At 38.1% G+C, this 18892-nt stretch overlaps 1 protein-coding gene across 13 annotated transcripts in view; it reads right to left on the bottom strand.

The window, feature by feature from the left end:
* Positions 1 to 4934: 4934 nt before the first annotated feature.
* Positions 4935 to 18892, bottom strand: part of Mctp1 (multiple C2 and transmembrane domain containing 1) — a 589465-nt gene continuing 575507 nt past the window's right edge. For 10 of the 13 annotated variants that reach the window (XM_042261777.2, XM_042261779.2, XM_042261778.2 and 7 more), the window contains 4 exons: positions 11531 to 11640; positions 8692 to 8801; positions 6336 to 6433; positions 4935 to 5392 (listed from right to left, as the gene is read on the bottom strand). In XM_042261777.2, coding sequence (XP_042117711.1) covers positions 5321 to 5392; positions 6336 to 6433; positions 8692 to 8801; positions 11531 to 11640 — 390 coding nt within the window. In that variant the 3' untranslated portion in view covers positions 4935 to 5320. The remainder of the gene's footprint in view (positions 5393 to 6335; positions 6434 to 8691; positions 8802 to 11530; positions 11641 to 18892) is intronic. The other 3 variants (XM_042261782.2, XM_042261783.2, XM_076551998.1) reach the window with 2 other exon arrangements.

The following is an 18892-nucleotide window of genomic DNA, read 5'->3' as shown; positions in this document are numbered from 1 at the left end:
TGGGCTACACATACATTTTTGGTTTATAATTGTTGGAATCACTAGTGTATAAGGAAGAATATTTTATGGGGAATTTAGTTATATGGATTTCGTTTCTCTGGTAGCTGTCAAAAGGGATCATGAGAGAAAAAAAAAATGGCATTTCCTTCCCCTGCCTTACCTCTGTGATCCAGCTGTTTTTGTGAAAACTAAGGTGCTTCCTATGCAGAACACAACTAAAAATTGTTGGAAGGACGTGTGCTCCTTTCTGTGCAAATTTAGCATTTCTTCCATGTCTGTCACCACTTGAACCCAGGCACAATAAAGTCCTTTAACTTGATTGAAGCCAATCTGAAGCTAGCCTTTGACCTCAAGATTGAGCCTCTATTAACTTTCCTCACTAGTAGTCACAGCTCCCTCCAGCCAGAGCTCAGACTTTCCTCAAATCAGTTTTCCTGAGAAGTAGGGTGGTTTGCTACTGGCTCAGTTTGATCATTCTTTTCTCTTTGAGGGAACACTGAAAAATACAGAGCAGGGAAGACCATCATTGCCCTTATTTTGATACATATTGAGAACACATTGGCGTAGCTATTCAACTAAAGCTCTGTCCAAAACAATAAGCCTGTTTATTGATGAGCGCAGAACATTCAGTACCATTTTGTTGCCTTTTTAAAAATACAGTCCTGGGACTGAAGACTCAGCAGTTAAAAGCACCTACTGTTCTTGGAGAGGACCTAAGTTGGTTCTCAGCAGCTCATAATCTGAAACTCCATTTCCAGGGGATCCAATGCCCTCTTTGGCCTCTGTGTGCATTGTATGCATAGTACACTTTTCATACATGCAAACAAACACTTGTACTTATAAAATAATAAAATCTTGTCTTAAATACCCCCTCTTCCACTGCATTCAAAGATATATAGAACTATCTTTTTACATTGTTTTAACAAAAATACTGTTTGTGTAGTACAACACTTTGGGGATTTTTATAGATTTGTTTAGCTTTTATATTGTTTTCAGCTTAGAATGAAAAGTGGAACAAGTAGAAATATATTTAGTTGCCTCATTTTGTGTTTTTTGTTTATAGATGTTTTTCTTTTCCCCCTTTTAAACCAGAACCCCTGAAAAAAATGCAAATGGATTCCAGCAAACCTGTCTACTTTGGTCATTAATAAATGGGTTCCAGCATAGAGGTTGTCTCGGTGTGTTTGAAGCCTCACATTCAGCTAGAGTAACTTCTCATGTGACTACCATTACACCAGTTGCCATTGGATGAATGTGGAAAATGTACTTACTGCTGTGTTGTTTCAGTGAGTTACAGCAATCATCCTTGGAAAGGGAATTAGACATTTTTTTATTATATTTAGATGGTTTTAATTCAACTGAGCAGTTAGAGAAGACTGACTCCACATCCTCTAATCAGACCAGTGACTGAACATCTGTACACACACACCATTCCAAACCCCCAAACTTAAGCATGCTTTCATTTAGGGAGAGCTGAGCCTTTTTGTTACAAGTGTAATACTGGCTGGCTTGTATTTGAATTCACTGAGTGCTTTATACTCTTGTATAAAGCACTACTACTCAAAAGCATTGTAAGCAGTCAGGCTTGCTTAAGTTTCTAAATAAATTATAGCCTTGGAATAAGGCTTGCTATTTTTTGGTTTCAATATTGAACATTTTTGGATTTTGACATCAATGTGGAAACTTCCTGTGGCCCTTAGAATTTAACTGCTTAAGTTCATCACTAACCTGCTCTTCCCAGCACTTGGGAGGCTGATTGCAAGTAGAGGCCAGTCTTGTTAAAACTTAAGAAAACTTATAAAAAGTTACTTCCATAAACATACCATTTAAATTTATCTGTTTACAAACTCCAAATTTGGTTTGATTATACTATCAATACACACATACACTATAATTGCCCTTCTCAGGGTTATACAGTAGGTACACAATAAATGTGTCACAAGTCATGTAAACTTAAATTATCCTAGTGCATTGAACTTCTGCCTCTCAAGAACCTCTCAGTTTGAGTCTGAAACATTAGCAAAATAAACTGTTAGGTAACAGCCTGTTAAAGTGTGTTAAAAGTTGCAAAATAGTGAGATGTCTGAATTATCCCAATTAATGGTGGTAGAATTCTTTCTCTGTAGAGAATTATAAACATCTACCCCTTGTTAAATGATCTCAATGACAAACCCAAGCATCCCCCCAAAGTTCAGCCTGGTGAACCAATGAGTTTATCAGGGTAACTTTCAGAGGATGGGTGAGGGGTCATCTATAGGGTATGGATGACCCCAAAGCAATCATTGGGAAGTCTTGACCAGTGTGAATTATGGCCTCCCCGTTGCTGCATAGATGTAGCCCCTTTCCAAGTAACGCGCCCCACCTGTGCACTGCAGTGCCGCTTCCAGGCCACATGTAATTAGGACAGAAATGCATCCACCTGGCTGGAATCTCAGGCCCACTGGCCCTTTATACCCGCTCCTTTTATGAGGGGTCAGCTGCAGGCATGACTGTGATGGTCTTTTATAAGCAGACACAGTTGATCTAAGGAAGATGGCAGTTGTTTTGCCCAGAGGACAGCATTCTACAACGTGGCTGTAATTTGTAATGTCAATAGAGACTGTTGAGCAGTTTACAATGTTAAATTTAGCAATGCAAATAGATGTTGAGCCACATTTAGTCTCTTCATTTAACTTAGAATATTTGCTTCAGATATCTCTGAAAACAAGTGGATCTCTGAGTTCAAGGCCAGCCTGGTCTACAGAGGGGGTTCCAGGACAGCCAGGGCTACACAGAAAAACCCTGTGCAAGGAATCTAATCTGTGGTTGGGGATTTAGAGCACTTGCCTAGCAAGGGCAAGGCCCTGGATTCAGTCCTCAGCTCTAGGGGAAAAAACAAAAAACAAAAACAAAACCCTGAAAACCAAGACATACGTCTTAAATTTAAAATGCACCTATACAAGAAAGTTAAAATGCTACTTGGCATTATCTGTTTGAGCCTATAAATATATTGATTTCTGAAAGCATTGAGAACTAGCTTGAAGATGACTTTATGACTCCAGCTAGTTTTCTCTGCTTCATTGGATGCTTAACCATGCCAAAGGTACTGAGCTTATACCATAGTCGCGATTTTAAGAATAGCCCTGCTCAAATTAAATTTCCCCTAGTGAAATATTAATGAGCGTACATGCACCGAACTCACCATGCATCTCTTAACTCAGAAAAAATAGTAATTTTACATAGAATAGATTAATTTTTTTTTTTTTGTATTTAATGCAGTGAATATGTAGTCAACATGTGAAATCTTACACAGTGGAACAAACAAAACTTAGTCATCTCTTAATGGTTACATCCACTAGGTACATCTGAGGTTATAGAATGTCAGGCCTATAGACATTTGAGTAGACACTGTCAGCACAGAACATAAATCTCACAGGTATAATCAGAACTTAACCAAACAAATGATCTCATCAATAAACTTTGTAATAGGTCAACTTCATAAAGTAGTATGTTTTTGCAACAAACAGTGATGGAATGCAGATGTAAGCATGTCATTTTAAACATAATACACTAAATATTGAGGTGAAGTCAAAGCCTTTCTGTAGAAAGGTAATTTAGTCAGCATTCTTGCAAGCATAGTGTATAAACATCAAAATAGTTCTATTGTAAGAAATAGTATTTAACAACTTATTTCTAAAATAAAAATACTTTAAAAATCAGCTTTGATGAGATTTAAAGAATTTCTTTAGAGTGAAATATATATTTCTGCTTTTCTACATTCTTCATCCCACCCCAGTTATTTATGAATAGCAATTAATAAAGTAGTGCAAAACATTGTCTGCAGCAATTTCCATTGAGTTTAATTCCTTTAACAAGTCAGTGAAGACATTCTCACTGACCAGGTTATCTCTGCAGAGGTATGTTCCCTTGATAGACCCTGGAGTTAGCTTTAAGAATGCACTGTTTAAGTATAGAGTGTGGTTAGTGAAGTATTTTTAATGATAACCACTTTAAAAGCAGTTTATTTTACAAAACAGGTTTTCATGCACGTTCAATGACCTTTCTTCATAAATGATGTAACTGGCCTTTCACTTCGTCCACTGCATTCTGTACATTAAAACTCAATAATAACAAAATTCATAGTGCGCATTAAAGCGTGTGAGCAGTTAGTAAGAATGCAGATACTGGTTTTTGTTTTTCCTGTGAGGACACTTAAGTTTGGTTTGGTTTGGTTTGGTTTTGTAAGATGTGCAAGGGCGTAATTTGACACCAAATGCAGTATGGATTTAGTTTGCTAGTATTTTTGACAACTGAATTGGCTTGCTAATTTGCTAACTCAGTATAAATTAAGTAGTGGTATATATAAAAATCCTGGTATTCAATCATTTATAAACCTGGCAGTATTTATTTAGTGTAGTTCTGGAGAGATTTTAAGGTTTTAGATGGAATGATAGAAGGCTTAAAAGTTTTATTCATAGAATCTCAGATTCTCCTAAGGGGTTGTGTGTGTAAGGAGACAGCAAAATATATGAATGTGCCTGTACTCATGAACTTGAAATCAGCCTTAGCCATACAGAAGTAACTTATTTACACAGGGGTGAAAGTCAGGATGTATGGTAAATTGAAATGCAACGTTTCCATTATTCAGACTTTGGGGTTCCCCCCTTTTGAGCTGCATAACCATAAAAAAAACTAATGAATTACTTTTCAGATAAGAAATAGTCACATTGCCGGGCGTGGTGGCGCACGCCTTTAGTCCCAGCACTTGGGAGGCAGAGCCAGGCGGATCTCTGTGAGTTCGAGGCCAGCCTGGGCTACCAAGTGAGCTCCAGGAAAGGCGCAAAGCTACACAGAGAAACCCTGTCTCGAAAAAAAAAAAAAAAAAAAAAAACAAAACAAAAAAAAAAAAAAAAAAAAAACAAAACAAAAGAAATAGTCACATAACAAGAAACCTAAAGATCAAATCAGTATTTATATTTTATATAGGGTTAATCAGAGTACAATTGAGCATTTAATCCGATATTCTGGTTCTTTCACTTGTAATTCAAGAAATATGTTTCTTCCAGTTTTATAACCATTATTTTTATTCTTTCAGTTGGCTATATTATCTATAGCTAACAAGGCTTCCACACTCCACTAGTTAAAATCTTTTATCAAGTTCAGACTGTACAATGGAAGTATATTTTCAAAGACATATTCCTTTTGTACACTATTTACAATTTTCTCCATCATGATAAAAAGGAAAAATAAATAAAAAGCAGAAAGAAAGGAAATGCTGCGAGGCTGAAGGGCTTTTCTTTTATCTTCCCAAGCATACTTGTCTCCTCAGTGCTGGAGCTGGCTAGCCAAGGTTGTTTTTCTTCCTTTTATATGGGCTATGAGAATGGTCTGCTTTCAGTTCTTGGTATTGCACCTGTTTAAACAGTTCAGAAAAAAAAAAAAAAAAACTGGTCAGGTGGCCCTTCCTGGCAAAAGAAGGAAAAGCTTAGGAATGAGAGACTACGTTGGGTGGGTGGGGTAGGCTGTGCTGCTCTAGAAACCAAGTGGGAGCTCCAGCTGGTGCAGAAAACAGCAGGGGGCTAGAGCCAGAGTGGGGGCGGGGGGGGGGGCTGCCAGAAATTGCCTGAAGCCCCATGTGAACTTTGCTAATGGACTGTGACTGTTACTGACCGGAACACAATGCAAAGAAAGAAAATCTGTCTCTATTTTTGAAGAGCTGGATAATGGTTCTTTGCAGTTTATTGTTTGTTAAATACAGTCTTAATCTTCCCCAACCCATTGTTGTATATACGAAATGAAAAACTCAACTGACTCTAATGTCAACTGCGATCACTAAAAGCTACCCTCAATATTGTGATTAAAAACCTTTCTTATAACACTTTGAAATCAGTCTACAAATATGTGTTTAGCCAAAAGGATTTTTGAGGTATGCTACAGTATTTCAAATGTAAACTTTTTCTCCCTAATCTAAAATATATATTCACATGCATCTTTAAAATTCATTAAATTTATGCAATATGCACAAATAGTTTGTATCCACCGATTTTGCTTTCATCTATATTTAAACTAATTTTTCTGTGCTCACAGCTTGACGATGTCTCTTCGAAAACTCAGCTGAACTTGGAGTACATTCTCCCTAAAAACCACATGATGACTGACTTTCAATCTCCTCTTCTCCATTCTTTATAGGTTTTTCTAGATTAATGTCTAGTTGACTAAAGTCCTGCCAAAATCTGCAATGGGCTTTATTAACTTTACCAGACTCTTCTATGACCTTTGACATTAAAGAGTTTAAAACTTAAACCCCAGTGTCAAACTATACCAAAGTAAGCACAATAATAATGAAATGTACATACCACTTGTACATCTGAAGGGACTCTGGAAAGGAAGTCAAGTAGTTCATTGTTATCAATTGCATATGGACTCCGAAGCTTTTTTGTAAATTTATTAATTCCTAAAAAAGTGACATTTCAAACATTATTGAGTTCATTATTGAGTGTGGAGTTAGGCAAAGCACATTTCTGGAGAAAGTATTATGGCGATTTGAACATCAACTGTGTGCTAACCCCTAACCTTGACCAGATGGCCTAGTACACCACCTCCTTTCAACTTTCCAGCTAAACTGCTGCTTCCTTTTTTTCTTTATAATTTCCTAGCTTCTTTCCAGGAGGTGAGGCTTTTGGGAAAACAAAAGGGAATCCCTAAAAGAGATGAAGAGAGTCTTGCCTTACTAAATGTTCAGTGTTGCGGTCCAAGACGATTTGTTTTCGTGTTTTAGTCATGATGAGTCTTGTCTGCCTACATTTCTAGGTTGAGATTGTTAGGTAATCTATTATTTTCCTCTTTTCCAAAGATATGTTTTAGGGGGTGGAGGTGCTTCTGTTACAAAGCGAGCTAAATGTTTAGAAGTCACATGAATTTGATGGTTGGTTGGTTGTTTAAGTTGAAATGAAAAATATTGCCATAAATTTTCAGGGGAAAGTATTCAGCTTTGCATTAAATCAACACACTGGTGCAAACTGAGGAAAAGACTGGGGAACTTCGCTCGCAAAGACGTTCCTGCAGAGTGAACTTTTGTCGCCTGGGCTTGGTCTCTTTCCGGTCAGGGGAAACCTACAGGTTGGGTTTCTTAACATTTCAGCAATCACCTACCACTAAAGTAATAGTTTTTGAACTTTTTTCATTTGATAAGCAAGGCTCAAACACATCCTGTAAAATTATTTTTAAGACAGCTAGCCACTGAGGCCATCCAGGTGACCCTAAAACCTCCATAACCAGATGTCTGCCTTAGGCTCCAGTTTCAGAAAAGCTGAGTGAGGAAGGTCAGTGGGGGGAGGGGCTCTTCACCGCATGGCAACAGAGGATCTGCAGTCTGACTCTAGAGAGGTATGATAATTCTCTGCCCTACACCCTTCAGTGAAACAGTATCCGTATTGGATGTCAGAGAAAGAAATAAAGCATTAGGGCTTAATAGACTAGAATATGGTTAAAAAGCAAGAAAGAAAATTAAAAGGTCCTATCCTTTGAATAGGAAAAGTGGTGACTTAATCGAATCTCTATAAATGGTAGAACTTGGGAAAGGAAAATATAATCACTACTTCCTCTGCCCTCCATCAAGGTGAACACACCTCAGGTCTCTAGAGGTCAGACTAGAGCAGTGAGTCCCTGGGACTGGGGTCATAGGTGGTTATGAGCCACTGTGTGGGTGCTGGGAACCAAAACTGGGTCTTCTGCAAGATTGGTAAGTACTCTTAACTACCAAGCTCTCTCCAGCCCCCAAACATGAATCTTAAAACTAATTTGGATGGAGATTGTTGTTCTTAATTCACTTTCTTCTAGTATATTTCTTTAAACAATTTTGGGGGGGGGACTTATTTACGATGTAAGCATGTTTTCTTAAGTCAAGGCCCATTTTTCATTCTTGCATTTTTTTTTTAGTTTAGCAATCTTTGATGTACGTGTACATTTGTGAGAGGCAACTAGAAAATATTTCTATATGGTGGTGGATTATAAGGACTGAAGATTGGGTTTTTCTAAACCAAAAATTTCACCAAGAAAGAAGAAACAGAAGGAAAATTCAGTTTTAGTTCTTCATATTGCTGAAACCTCCTCAGTGGGCTCTAGGGTCAGAGGGACTGTTGGACGCATGTGGCAAAATGCATAAATATTAGGGGGAAATTGCCTTTAAAGTAAACTTTTCTGAAAGCATTCTTATTCAGTGGGCTTTTTGGTTGTTCCTAAGGAGCCTGTAAATGCTAGTAAGACTTTTCCTAAGTCCTAAAAGTGACCTTTTCAATGGGCAGCTAGTACCATGTTTACAGACATATCCACAAGATAAAATACCACAGCAAAAGGTATATTGTCCTAAACGTACCGCATGGCTTAAAGTGCCTCTGTTGGCATTTAAGTGGTGAAAATAAATCAGTGATATCTAGACCAAGTTACACTTTGATATATGAAGAATCTGTACCAGTACATGTTTATGGTATGATGGAGGAAGTGGTGCCAGCTGAGAAAAATGCATTTTACAGTTAGACCTAAATCTTTATGCTGTTGTGATTGTTTAACTGACCTATCTCTTTTCATCAAGGAGTACCTACATGACCATAAATATCGAGAACTACTGATGATATAACTCACCTCTTAAAACAGTTTGTTCTTAGCTGCTAAAATGGGTGGGGGTTTTGTTGTTCTTTAAAAAGCTTTACTTACCCCAGACAAGAACAATGTATCTCAGTGGGATGAAGTACAGAATAACTGTGAACACACAGAGGGCTACAATGGCCAGCCAGCTTAAGAATGGGACAGTCCAGTTGAAAGTACTGAATGGAAAAGTAACAATCAGTAAAGTGAGCACTTAACACTGCTCTAAACAATGGTTAAGGTAAATGTGGTTTTGACTAACAGTTGATTGTCAGAGGACATAGGTTAGTCATAATCTGTTTCATTCATGAACACAGACCCAGCCCCACCAGGTTGTCCCAGGGATTTCGTGGTCTAAAGTCATTGCACAACTTGGGTACCTCCCTATATAGTAAAAATATTTTTTGTTATTTTCTGATACTAAAACTAGTACTCATCCTTGCTTATTTTTAAATTTTATACAATAGGGTATAATTCTCCTAAAAACCTCCATATTCCCACACTGGGAATAGACGTGTACAGTGATTGTAAGTGCAAATCTTGGAGCACTGTGTGAGCCTGGAATTTTAGAATTCCTTTTAGGAAGACTCGCTCTTTGTTCAGCTTTGTTTTAAATGGAACTAGAAATCAGGGAAGGAGGACAGGACAGTTATCTTTATGAAATGTCACTTGCTGTCATTGCCCTTGTTTAGAAATGCCTGGGCAGTTAAGAAATAGTCTGTGCTGCCTGTGTTCCACGTACTCTGAGCACAGAAGAGCACGCTCTGTCGTGCATCTGGGATAAGCTAGGAAAAGAGTCCAAATGGAGGCAGTAGACGGGAGCAGGAGAGCTGGTGGGTCTTCAGGTGACTGCACAGCTGCTGACTGGGAACAGGAAGGCCGGGTCACAGAAGGTTGTAAGACAGCAGTGGACACTGACTGGTTGTCTACCAAACTAGTGAAGAGAGCTCGAAGCTAGCAGGTTCTGGTGTAAATGAAGCATTTGCATGTGTCAGCATACAGTATAACAATGCTCAGTAAAGACAGGCCCCAAATTTAGGGTTTCATGCTGTGCTCTAGTCCTAGGCAAAGGGCAAGGGAGGGTTATTACAAGAACAGAGGTGAAAGGAGAGAGAAGATTATGACTTAGTCTTTAGAGTTGTGAGACAGTTGCATAGAGACACATTTAGGGGTGAAAGGGGGTGGTTTTGTGAAGCACACAGAAAAGTTGAAACTCAGCACTGATGTATACATGGAAATGTATTAAATTAAAAATGTATACAAAATAAAATGCATTATCCCTTGCAACATGAACAGTACCATATGATGACTCATACTTTTGGTTTAAATAATTTGTTCTTTTTAAATTCTGTGTGTGTCCAAGGATCTAGGTCTGCATAATACTATTGGTCATGAATAATAAAGAGTAGATATGCAACTCGGAAAGTCCAGGCTTGTCCAGCTGGAGAGCAGCCTTTCTTAACTAGTTAGTGGTAATTGTTATAGGCCAGTCATCAAATAGCTGGCTAGTGGGAGGCCTCAGGATATCTTGAACTAATCGTCAGTTACTATCAGCACACTATTATAATTAGTAACCAAGTATGGTAGCACATCACTGGTCCCAGCACTCGGGTGCTGTCTTTCTAGATCAGCTATGTCCTACAGTTATTGTATCTAATAGGAGACCCAACCTTCGATCAACCTGGTTGCCCTGTTTTTCAGTAACCCTTGGAGTCAGGCTTTTCAAAAAACAGATTTTGTTGAGACCAGTTCTCAGTATGTAGCCAGGACAATCTCAAGCCCATACTTTCTTGAGGTAGAGGCAGGAGGATCAGGAGTCCAGACTCATCCTTGGCTACATAGTAACTTCAAGGCCAGCCTGGGATACATGAGACTCTCACTGTCCCCAAAGAAAGAAATCAAACAAAATGTATTAGTAAATAAAATTATTTAAGAGAAAATCATGTGAGATTAAGAATATGAATTCCAGCTGGGCAAAGTGGCCCACGCCTTTAACTCCAGCACTGGGGAAAGAGGCAAGTGGATCTCTGTGAGTTCCAGGCCAGCCAGAGCGACACAGTGAGAACCTGTCTCAGAAATAAAAACAAACACAAAAGACACATACACACACAAAACAAAACCAACCAAAGAAACCAACACAAATGGGGCTGGACCATTTACTCAGCAGTAAAGGTCATTTGTTCTAGCAGGGAAGCCAATTTCAATTCTCAGCATCCACATGATGACTCACAACCACCTGCAACTCCATCCAAGGGATCCAATGCCTCCTGGGACATCCATGGGCACCAGGCACACATGTGGTATACATACATACATGAAGGCACAACACTTAAATCAATCTAAAGAATACTTTTAATTAAAGAGAATTCTATAAAAGAATTGAAAAAAATCTGATTTTTTTCTAAGTGATGAAATATGGCTTATTTCTTGATTAATATTAAACTTGGTGTATATATATATTTGATACATACACATATATAAACACACATATATAATATATATATGTATATAATATATATTATATAGGTATATATCTATATATAGATATAGATATATAGAGAGACCCATATAGTATAGGTGTCTTGATTACCTAAAATGTATTAGGTTAGATTATCTTTCTACCATGACTTCATATTCTTTTTAAGAACAAAGCATGAAAAGGTATGCTAAAACACAGGACAGTGTTATTTCTTCAAAGTGACAATTATGACTTCTTTCCAACCAATATGTTCTAAACTTAAGGCAGGAAATTGACAGAACCATCATAAAATCAAGGACTCACAAAAACAAATTATGAGGAAACTGAGTCCAAGAGTGACTTGTGCAGACAGAATGTGAGTTCTGTCAGCATCTCATTCTGAGTCAGTCTGTCCCATAAAAGGCCAGGCCTCATGTCAGTGCCACTCACTTCTTTATCCTTTCGCCGAAGGAAGCCACTTCATCCAGGATGTTCTGCACACTGACACAGACTTCTTGGATGGCATAGATTTTATTTATAAATCCTTTTTTTTCACCATCCTAAAATGCAATAAGAAAAAAGAAGTTCTGAATGAATAAAAGGTATATATTGAAGCCGGGCGGTGGTGGCGCACGCCTTTAATCCCAGCACTCGGGAGGCAGAGACAGGCGGATCTCTGTGAGTTCGAGGCCAGCCTGGGCTACCAAGTGAGCTCCAGGAAAGGCGCAAAGCTACACAGAGAAACCCTGTCTCGAAAAACCAAAAAAAAAACAAAAAAAAAAAACCAAACAAACAAAGGTATATATTGGTTCTTGCTTGATTCTTTGGACTGTTCCTCTCTTGCATTTTTAACATTAAGTAAACTTCATCTCTATATTTATGCAAATGGATATTTGAAGCTCATGAAATTTTCAGGAAAAACGACAGGAGGAATATACCAGATGGCTGCAATTCAAGAAATGTGAAATCTATTGCTCTTATGCTTGATGAACAGGAACACGGAGGTAGAGCTATGGGTGGTGTGTAAGAATTGCCAAACCTGATGCAAGACCCTCTTGGCAAGCCCAGGCTCGCTCCTCTTCACCAAGCCCCTCTCTTTGAGACATGATATCATACAGTTCAGGTTTGTGGGAACTTATTGTGTAGCTGAGCATGACCTTGAACCCTTGATCCTCTTCTGCCCTCCTAAGTGCTAGGACTACATGCATGTTATATCACACCACACTCAGTTTTATATGGTACTGGAGATCAAAGCCAGGGCTTTGTGCAAGCTAGTAACTGAGCTACAGCCCAGCCTCAAACTCAGTTTCTTGATCCCAGCACCTTATTTGGTCTCTGCATATTTTCTTGGATTTTTTTTTGTTGTTGTTGTTTTCTGTTTTCTATTGAACCAAGGGCTTTGTAAAGAACCCTACCACTGAAGTATATCCCTAGACTTGACCAAACAAGTATTGATGGCAGAAAATACTGGGCACAAACAAGACTATCTGGGAAGAGTAACAATTGATTATAAAAAATGACTCAGCCTGGCAGGACCAAAAAACTTCTGACTACAGTACTGAGATGCATTAATTGGACACTCCTAGATCAGATATAAACAATGCTCAGATAGTCTACAGTCACATATGCTGGTAGCCAGTTTTAACACTTCCTTTTTTTTTTGTACATACTTCAACTTGAATCTTAAGTGATTCTTGTATACCCGGGAATGGGTGGGAGGAGATTAAGTATAAAGCACCCTGTGCATGGTGTGAACCTAGGGAAATGTGTATATTTTGTAATTTTAGACCCAGAGGAAGAAATAGTGGTGGCCTTTCACGATGGAATTCAGCTTAGTAGCCTGGCATCACAGACACTTGCCTAGGTTGTTTGGTGGAGACCATCCAACCCTGATTCCATGACTCCATTTCTCCATGCCAGCTTGAATGTCTATGGAAATATAGATCCAATTTCATTACTTTAACTTCTTTTGAACACTTGCATACTATGCCAGAACACTTGAGACCTCATGTGGCAGTTAGTAGCTTGCTGAAAGCAGCCAGGAAACTAGGATAATAATGTCATGTTGCACATTTACATACTGACTTTCATTTCAGAAGAGTCCAAACACTGCACTGTGAATACTTGGCCAGGGCTGGCGTCCTGCCACTCTGCCACCTAGAAACCAAGGACAAGTGAATCACAGGTGCAAGGCTTCTTCCAAGGACCGCACAGTACTCTGGGATCAACACCATACAGGCAATTTTATAACTGGATCACAACTGTGGATACCAATCAGTTTTTATTTTAAATTTAATTTCAATAAGAGAAATCTTTTACAATAGTCATCTAATGTCAAAAATGATTGTCAAGAGGGGTAAATGAGGGATACTCTAAACCCCAAAATATGGGAAATAATTAGATACCCATCATTCTCCATTGTATTTAAAAGTCATCCTCCGCTTCCATGGCAGATCGAGATGCATCATTTCTTATGATTTCTCTCTCTTCATTTTACCTAACAAAGTATTAATTTCACCCATGTAATCTTATGTAACTGTGCCTTATAGATAAAACAAATATCCAGTGGCTCTTTCCAATTGTTTTTGTAACTGTAACGTTGAGATGACCCTTAGTGTTCTCTTCTAAGTACCAGCTAAATTCTTTTATGTCTGTGAAGCAAAGTGTCCTTATAAATTATTTATTCAGTGTGTAGCAAAAGAAAAAACAAAGCCCTGCAGGACTGGGATATGTGTCAGTGGTAGACTGCATGCTTAAGATACAAACATCCCTAAGTTCTATCTCCAGCACCAAAGAAAGAAAAAGAAGGAAGTTCAAGTGTGCTGTTTGTACAGTAAAAAGTCGACTGAGAACAAGGTTCCTGCTCAGGGGTGTGTTGGTTCACAACAACAGTAAAGTACTTTGGCATAACCTAAAAAATTATGAAAACATAAAAACATGTCTATATTATTATGTAGAATATTAAGGGGGTTGAATGTACAGATTTATTGTCATTTCAACCAAATCCTTGTGTTTGGAGTAGACAGAAATGGAGAGAATTTGATTAAAGTGTTTCTAAATTTGCTTGGAAGATAAATATGTAACTGATATCAAGACATTTCTATAAAAGGGAAAATGGCAGAACATTTTGTAGATCAGCTTCTTAATAAAAATGAGACACAGATATTGATAGAATGATGTATAATAAGGCATCATGCTGGGTGCGTGCCTGCAATCCCTGAACTCCGGAAGTGGAGGCAGATGACCAGGAGTTCAAGGCCAGCCTTGGCTACTTGAGATCCTGTCTCAAAAAAGTGGGGTAGGGTTTCTTCATATATAAGGGATTTGTAAATGAGCCTATAATACTTAGGGGAAATTATGCTAAACCCTACCTTAAATGAACCCTCAACTCTATTAAATAGTACAGGACTACATCAATATGTATGTCAAATAGCTCTAAATACATTCCAAACTAATCTTTAAAAGCTGAAAGCTATGAATGAATTATTAAAAGACAATATAAATATTTACTTACATTGATAGGAAATAACCTTCTAAAAACAAGAACTAAAAAAGTAACCCACAGAGAAAAAAACTTGATAGCAGCGATTTCATAAAGTTAAAAACTATATCAAAAGTCACCATAAACTTAAAACTTCTAGGCTGGGCTACAGCCAGTGCTATAGTGTGTGCTAAGCATGTGTGAATGCCTGGCCTTGAGCTACAACACTACCAAAAAGAATTTTTAAAGGCTGAGGAAAAAATAGCAACAAATATTGCAAGTGATGGGATGATCTTCCCAATATGCTCACCCAATAAGCACCTGCAAATATTTCTGTTGCAGTTTTCTTTATAAATTAAAAAAATCATTAATGCATTGGCTACAACTAGTCTGGAAATCAGAAAACATTTAGTTTTTAATGATGAAGTGCCTATGACCATAATCTATTTCAAATAAGTGAAAAATGAATATGATACATAAATTCTAATTTTTTCAGTAAAATTAACATTTTATGTTTAGAAGCCCCTGCCCCAACATTGAAGAAAGTTAAATGAATTACAGAACATGGTTTTACTTTGGCTTTTCTATATTTTGTACTTTAATAAGCTTTAAGTAATTTTGAAAAAAAAAAGATGCAAATACATGTTCACTGAGTACTTTAAAATGCTTCTCATATCCCTAATTCCATCCTTATAGCTTTCCTATAGTATTTCTTCTCCATTGCCCATGAGAAACGAAGGCTCAGAGAGAACGAGTGAGGCTTGAACTGGGGCTATAACTGGTGAACTTCAGCCTCTTCTCTCCAAAGCTGCTGTAGCAAGAGGGGAAAAGGAAATATTTATTTGTATAACCCATCGCCTAGCCTTGAGTCTCACCATGAAGCTAAATTCTTCAGCGAGAAGATAAAGTTCAGAAATTTCATTCAAGGGTAGGAAGTGAAGATGTGTTAGGAATCACCAGGATTACTGTAAGCAACATGCCGCAGTACAGATCTTCAGCAACAGGATGTGTCACTGAAGCCATTTTTTAACGGGCAGCTTTGAATACTTTAAAAATTCAAATGTTGATATATAATTTTGTGTATAGATTCCTAAAATGTGGCTCAGCTGACACAGTTGTTTTTGTTTTGCTAGTACTTGAAGGCCACTGCCACCCCCACACCCCAGCCTTCAGAGAGTCAGGTGGACTTGCCGTAAGGTTGGTAAAGTTTGGGGAGCAAATGCACAGGGTAAAGTCTTTACTGCAAAATCGCTTCCATCGGATTCTATCCTCCTCTCCTGCGGTCTCCAGCCAATGATGTGATTACTCTATATACACAGTATATGACCCAAAACTGCAATGGGTAATGGAATTGCTCTATGTTGCATTCCAATATTTCACACTTTCCCCCTAATGTTCAATACTTTATTAGTAGGAATAAATTGGAACATTTCTTTTATTGTCATTTTTTCTTTCTTTTATAAGCCAGTTTGGATGAAAGAAATACACAGAGTAGTTAATCATCCAAAGGCTCACTAGTGACATTGATTTTAAAAAATGATTAGTATTCCTTTCAACATGTAAAAAATGTTAGCCATGGAAAACAGTTATAACTCTAAATCTGAGAGCATGTGAGTTTTAAATTACATAACTTCTTCAGATTCTATGTAATTTTTAATGTTTGTTTATCAGGTTCAAATTGTACACAAAACATCAATTACTGTGAAAATTGAATCTTGATTCTCTAATATTTGCCTAGTTTACTATCACATGGTATAACAAAAAATTCACAAGATTCTTTCCAAAAGAGTAGCTACTTCTTAGCTTCGAGAATTTAAGAAAAACTGAAAGGCCAGGCAAAGACTGACTGGTCGCACTTACATATGGAGTGAATCCTGCTCATTGACTTCGCAAGCACAATGACAGATTGCCCTTCTTCCCCTTCTTCTGGTCTTGTTCCGGATGAGAACGAGACACCAACATGATAGGCATCAGGGATGTGAACTCCAGGTCTCACTCATGTTGAACTACATCTTGCTCCAGTCATTAATGCATTAATGTCTGCTACAGTGGTCATTGACAACCTCACTGACATCATAGAACGTAAATCTGCTGAACACCTGTGCTGCACTGATCACAGCAGATGTGGAATGTTTGTTCCAAATATTACTATTACAAAACTGATTGTATTTCACTTTCTAGACTTGAGAAAGTGTCTGTTGTGAATGGAAAAAGAAGCTGGGGTAAAGAAAAGAAAAAAAGAAACCAAAGAGACAGAAGAGAGGAGGACTCTTATGACAGGATAGCAATTGTAAAACATAAATCTGCCCCAAAACCAGGGCACAGGTCACACTGTTCCCCGAGCAAAGTACACAGATTTGAGAAACCATCACAAAAACCAGGTTTTAATCAACTTTTGCTTCTCTTTTAAATTTTGCTGTATTGCCATGGCAAAGGGCCATTGAAAGGTTGACAGTTGACAAGATATAACTAGTTTACTATAGAGCTCTTCTGTGGACGAGCATGGAATCCATGCATTTGGAATGTGTTTATGCTTTCTATGATCCATGTTCTATGCTAAGGACAATTTGGTCCCCCACTTTCCACAGATAACTCAATAAGATGACATTCAGTTCTGTGCCTCTAACCTATGGAAACTATGTTGGATAGGACATAAAGATTGGTTAGGGGCACACGAAGAAGAGATCCGATGTTTTCCCTCTGCCAACATTTCCTTCTTTTTCAGATATAGAAAACTGTATTTCAGCCCAAAATCTAGAATACTGAAATTTTCACAGAGAGCAGCTTGGCAACTCAAAGTCCCTTGGCGACTGAATCTTAGCTAGTGTCTTCCACGATTTCTATGACATCAGCTCTTACCCAGGTTACTTGGCCTGAATCTTTCCCTGGTACTAGTCTTAAAGCATGGGCACTCTCCATTGAGACACTGAGGAAATCTCAGGCATAGTTAAGGTTAGGCAGGTGGCTGGAGATAATACACATAAAGCTCCTAGCACAATCCTGGCAGAAATAAGCCATCTATAAATACTAGTGTTAGTAATACTATGAATTTAAAAATTAATTAAAATTATTTTTAGTCTTTTTGGCTTTTGTTAAAAAAATTGAATTATTAAAGTGAATTCCTGACTTCAGGAGACCTTTTTGTACATTTTTTTTCTGCTCCAGGTAACTTATTGCCTGCCTGTCAGATGCCATGTGAGAAAGTGATTCTTTGCAATGTTACATGGAGATCTTTTCCTTCCATTCTAACTTGGAGAGCCTTTGTCTTCTCTTTGGCTTTTGGCTTATTTCTTTACCCTTCCAGAATAAATTTCTCCTCTTTGCTGCCGTTGTTGCCTCTGATGCAAAGTAGCCTTAGATTTTTGAGTAGAATTTGTAATAACACTGTTGTGAGTTTGCATGTGTTGTTAAAGATGATTGTGAAGCAATAATTCAGTCAAGAATATCACTGGGGTTGCAAAGTATGAACGGACTTTTAGATCTCAGGTGGCACTCTGAGCTTTATGATAGAAGCAAGGAGGGAGAGAAAGAAAAGGAAAGAGGATGCCAATAGAACAAAAAAAGGGGAAAGGGAGAAAGGAAGACAGGAGGAGGGAAGGAACAGGAGAGAGAGTGAGGACCTCAGAAGGCTGGGGTGTTGTGTGAGACTGGGAGAAAGATGCCTTGGATCAGAAAGAAAATGACATCAAAGCAGAACATTTTCTAATCATGAAACTTCCAATTAAAATATTTGTAAAAGTCTGCACATAAGATATTTATCTAATAAATGAGGATAAAACTTACAGAAAGTACACAACAGTGTAATACACCTGTTGTCAGGGAGCTTTCTGAAGCCAAACTTCTCCCGAGGAAGATGTAAACATCCCTAACCCTAATGATGCAAGAAAACACTTGAAAGTTCTTTAAGGACTGCATATCAGCAGATATTCTTCTTGTTAGCAGGCAGGATGCATACCTTCCTATAGAGACCTTCCATCTCAACTGGAATGGGCCTTTGTCCCCAAAGTCCTCCCTTCAAGACTTAGAATGAAAACAAAGACAAAGGGTCTGTCTCCAGGCCAACCTTGACAGGCACCAAATAACCAAGTGGGAAATAAGTTACAAAGGCTGCTTTTTCGCCTAAGTGCTGAGATAAGAATCTGTGTGCCCCATGGGGTTTTCTATAAAGTCCAAATGAACAGATGGAGGGAAGGTTTTGATTATGTTAAAACCCAGGTACTGCCTGTCTTCAAACTTCTTTGAAGGAGAAAGGGGGTGGGGTGGAGAAGGAGTGAAAGATAGAGAGAAATCGGCAGATAGACAGACAGGGAGACAGAGGAATAGGTGCATCT

The sequence above is a fragment of the Peromyscus maniculatus genome, chromosome 15, assembly GCF_049852395.1.
Source record: "Peromyscus maniculatus bairdii isolate BWxNUB_F1_BW_parent chromosome 15, HU_Pman_BW_mat_3.1, whole genome shotgun sequence".
NCBI lineage: Eukaryota > Metazoa > Chordata > Mammalia > Rodentia > Cricetidae > Peromyscus > Peromyscus maniculatus.
The sequence above is the reverse complement of the archived record's forward strand: the minus strand, read 5'-3'. Positions and strand labels throughout refer to the sequence as shown.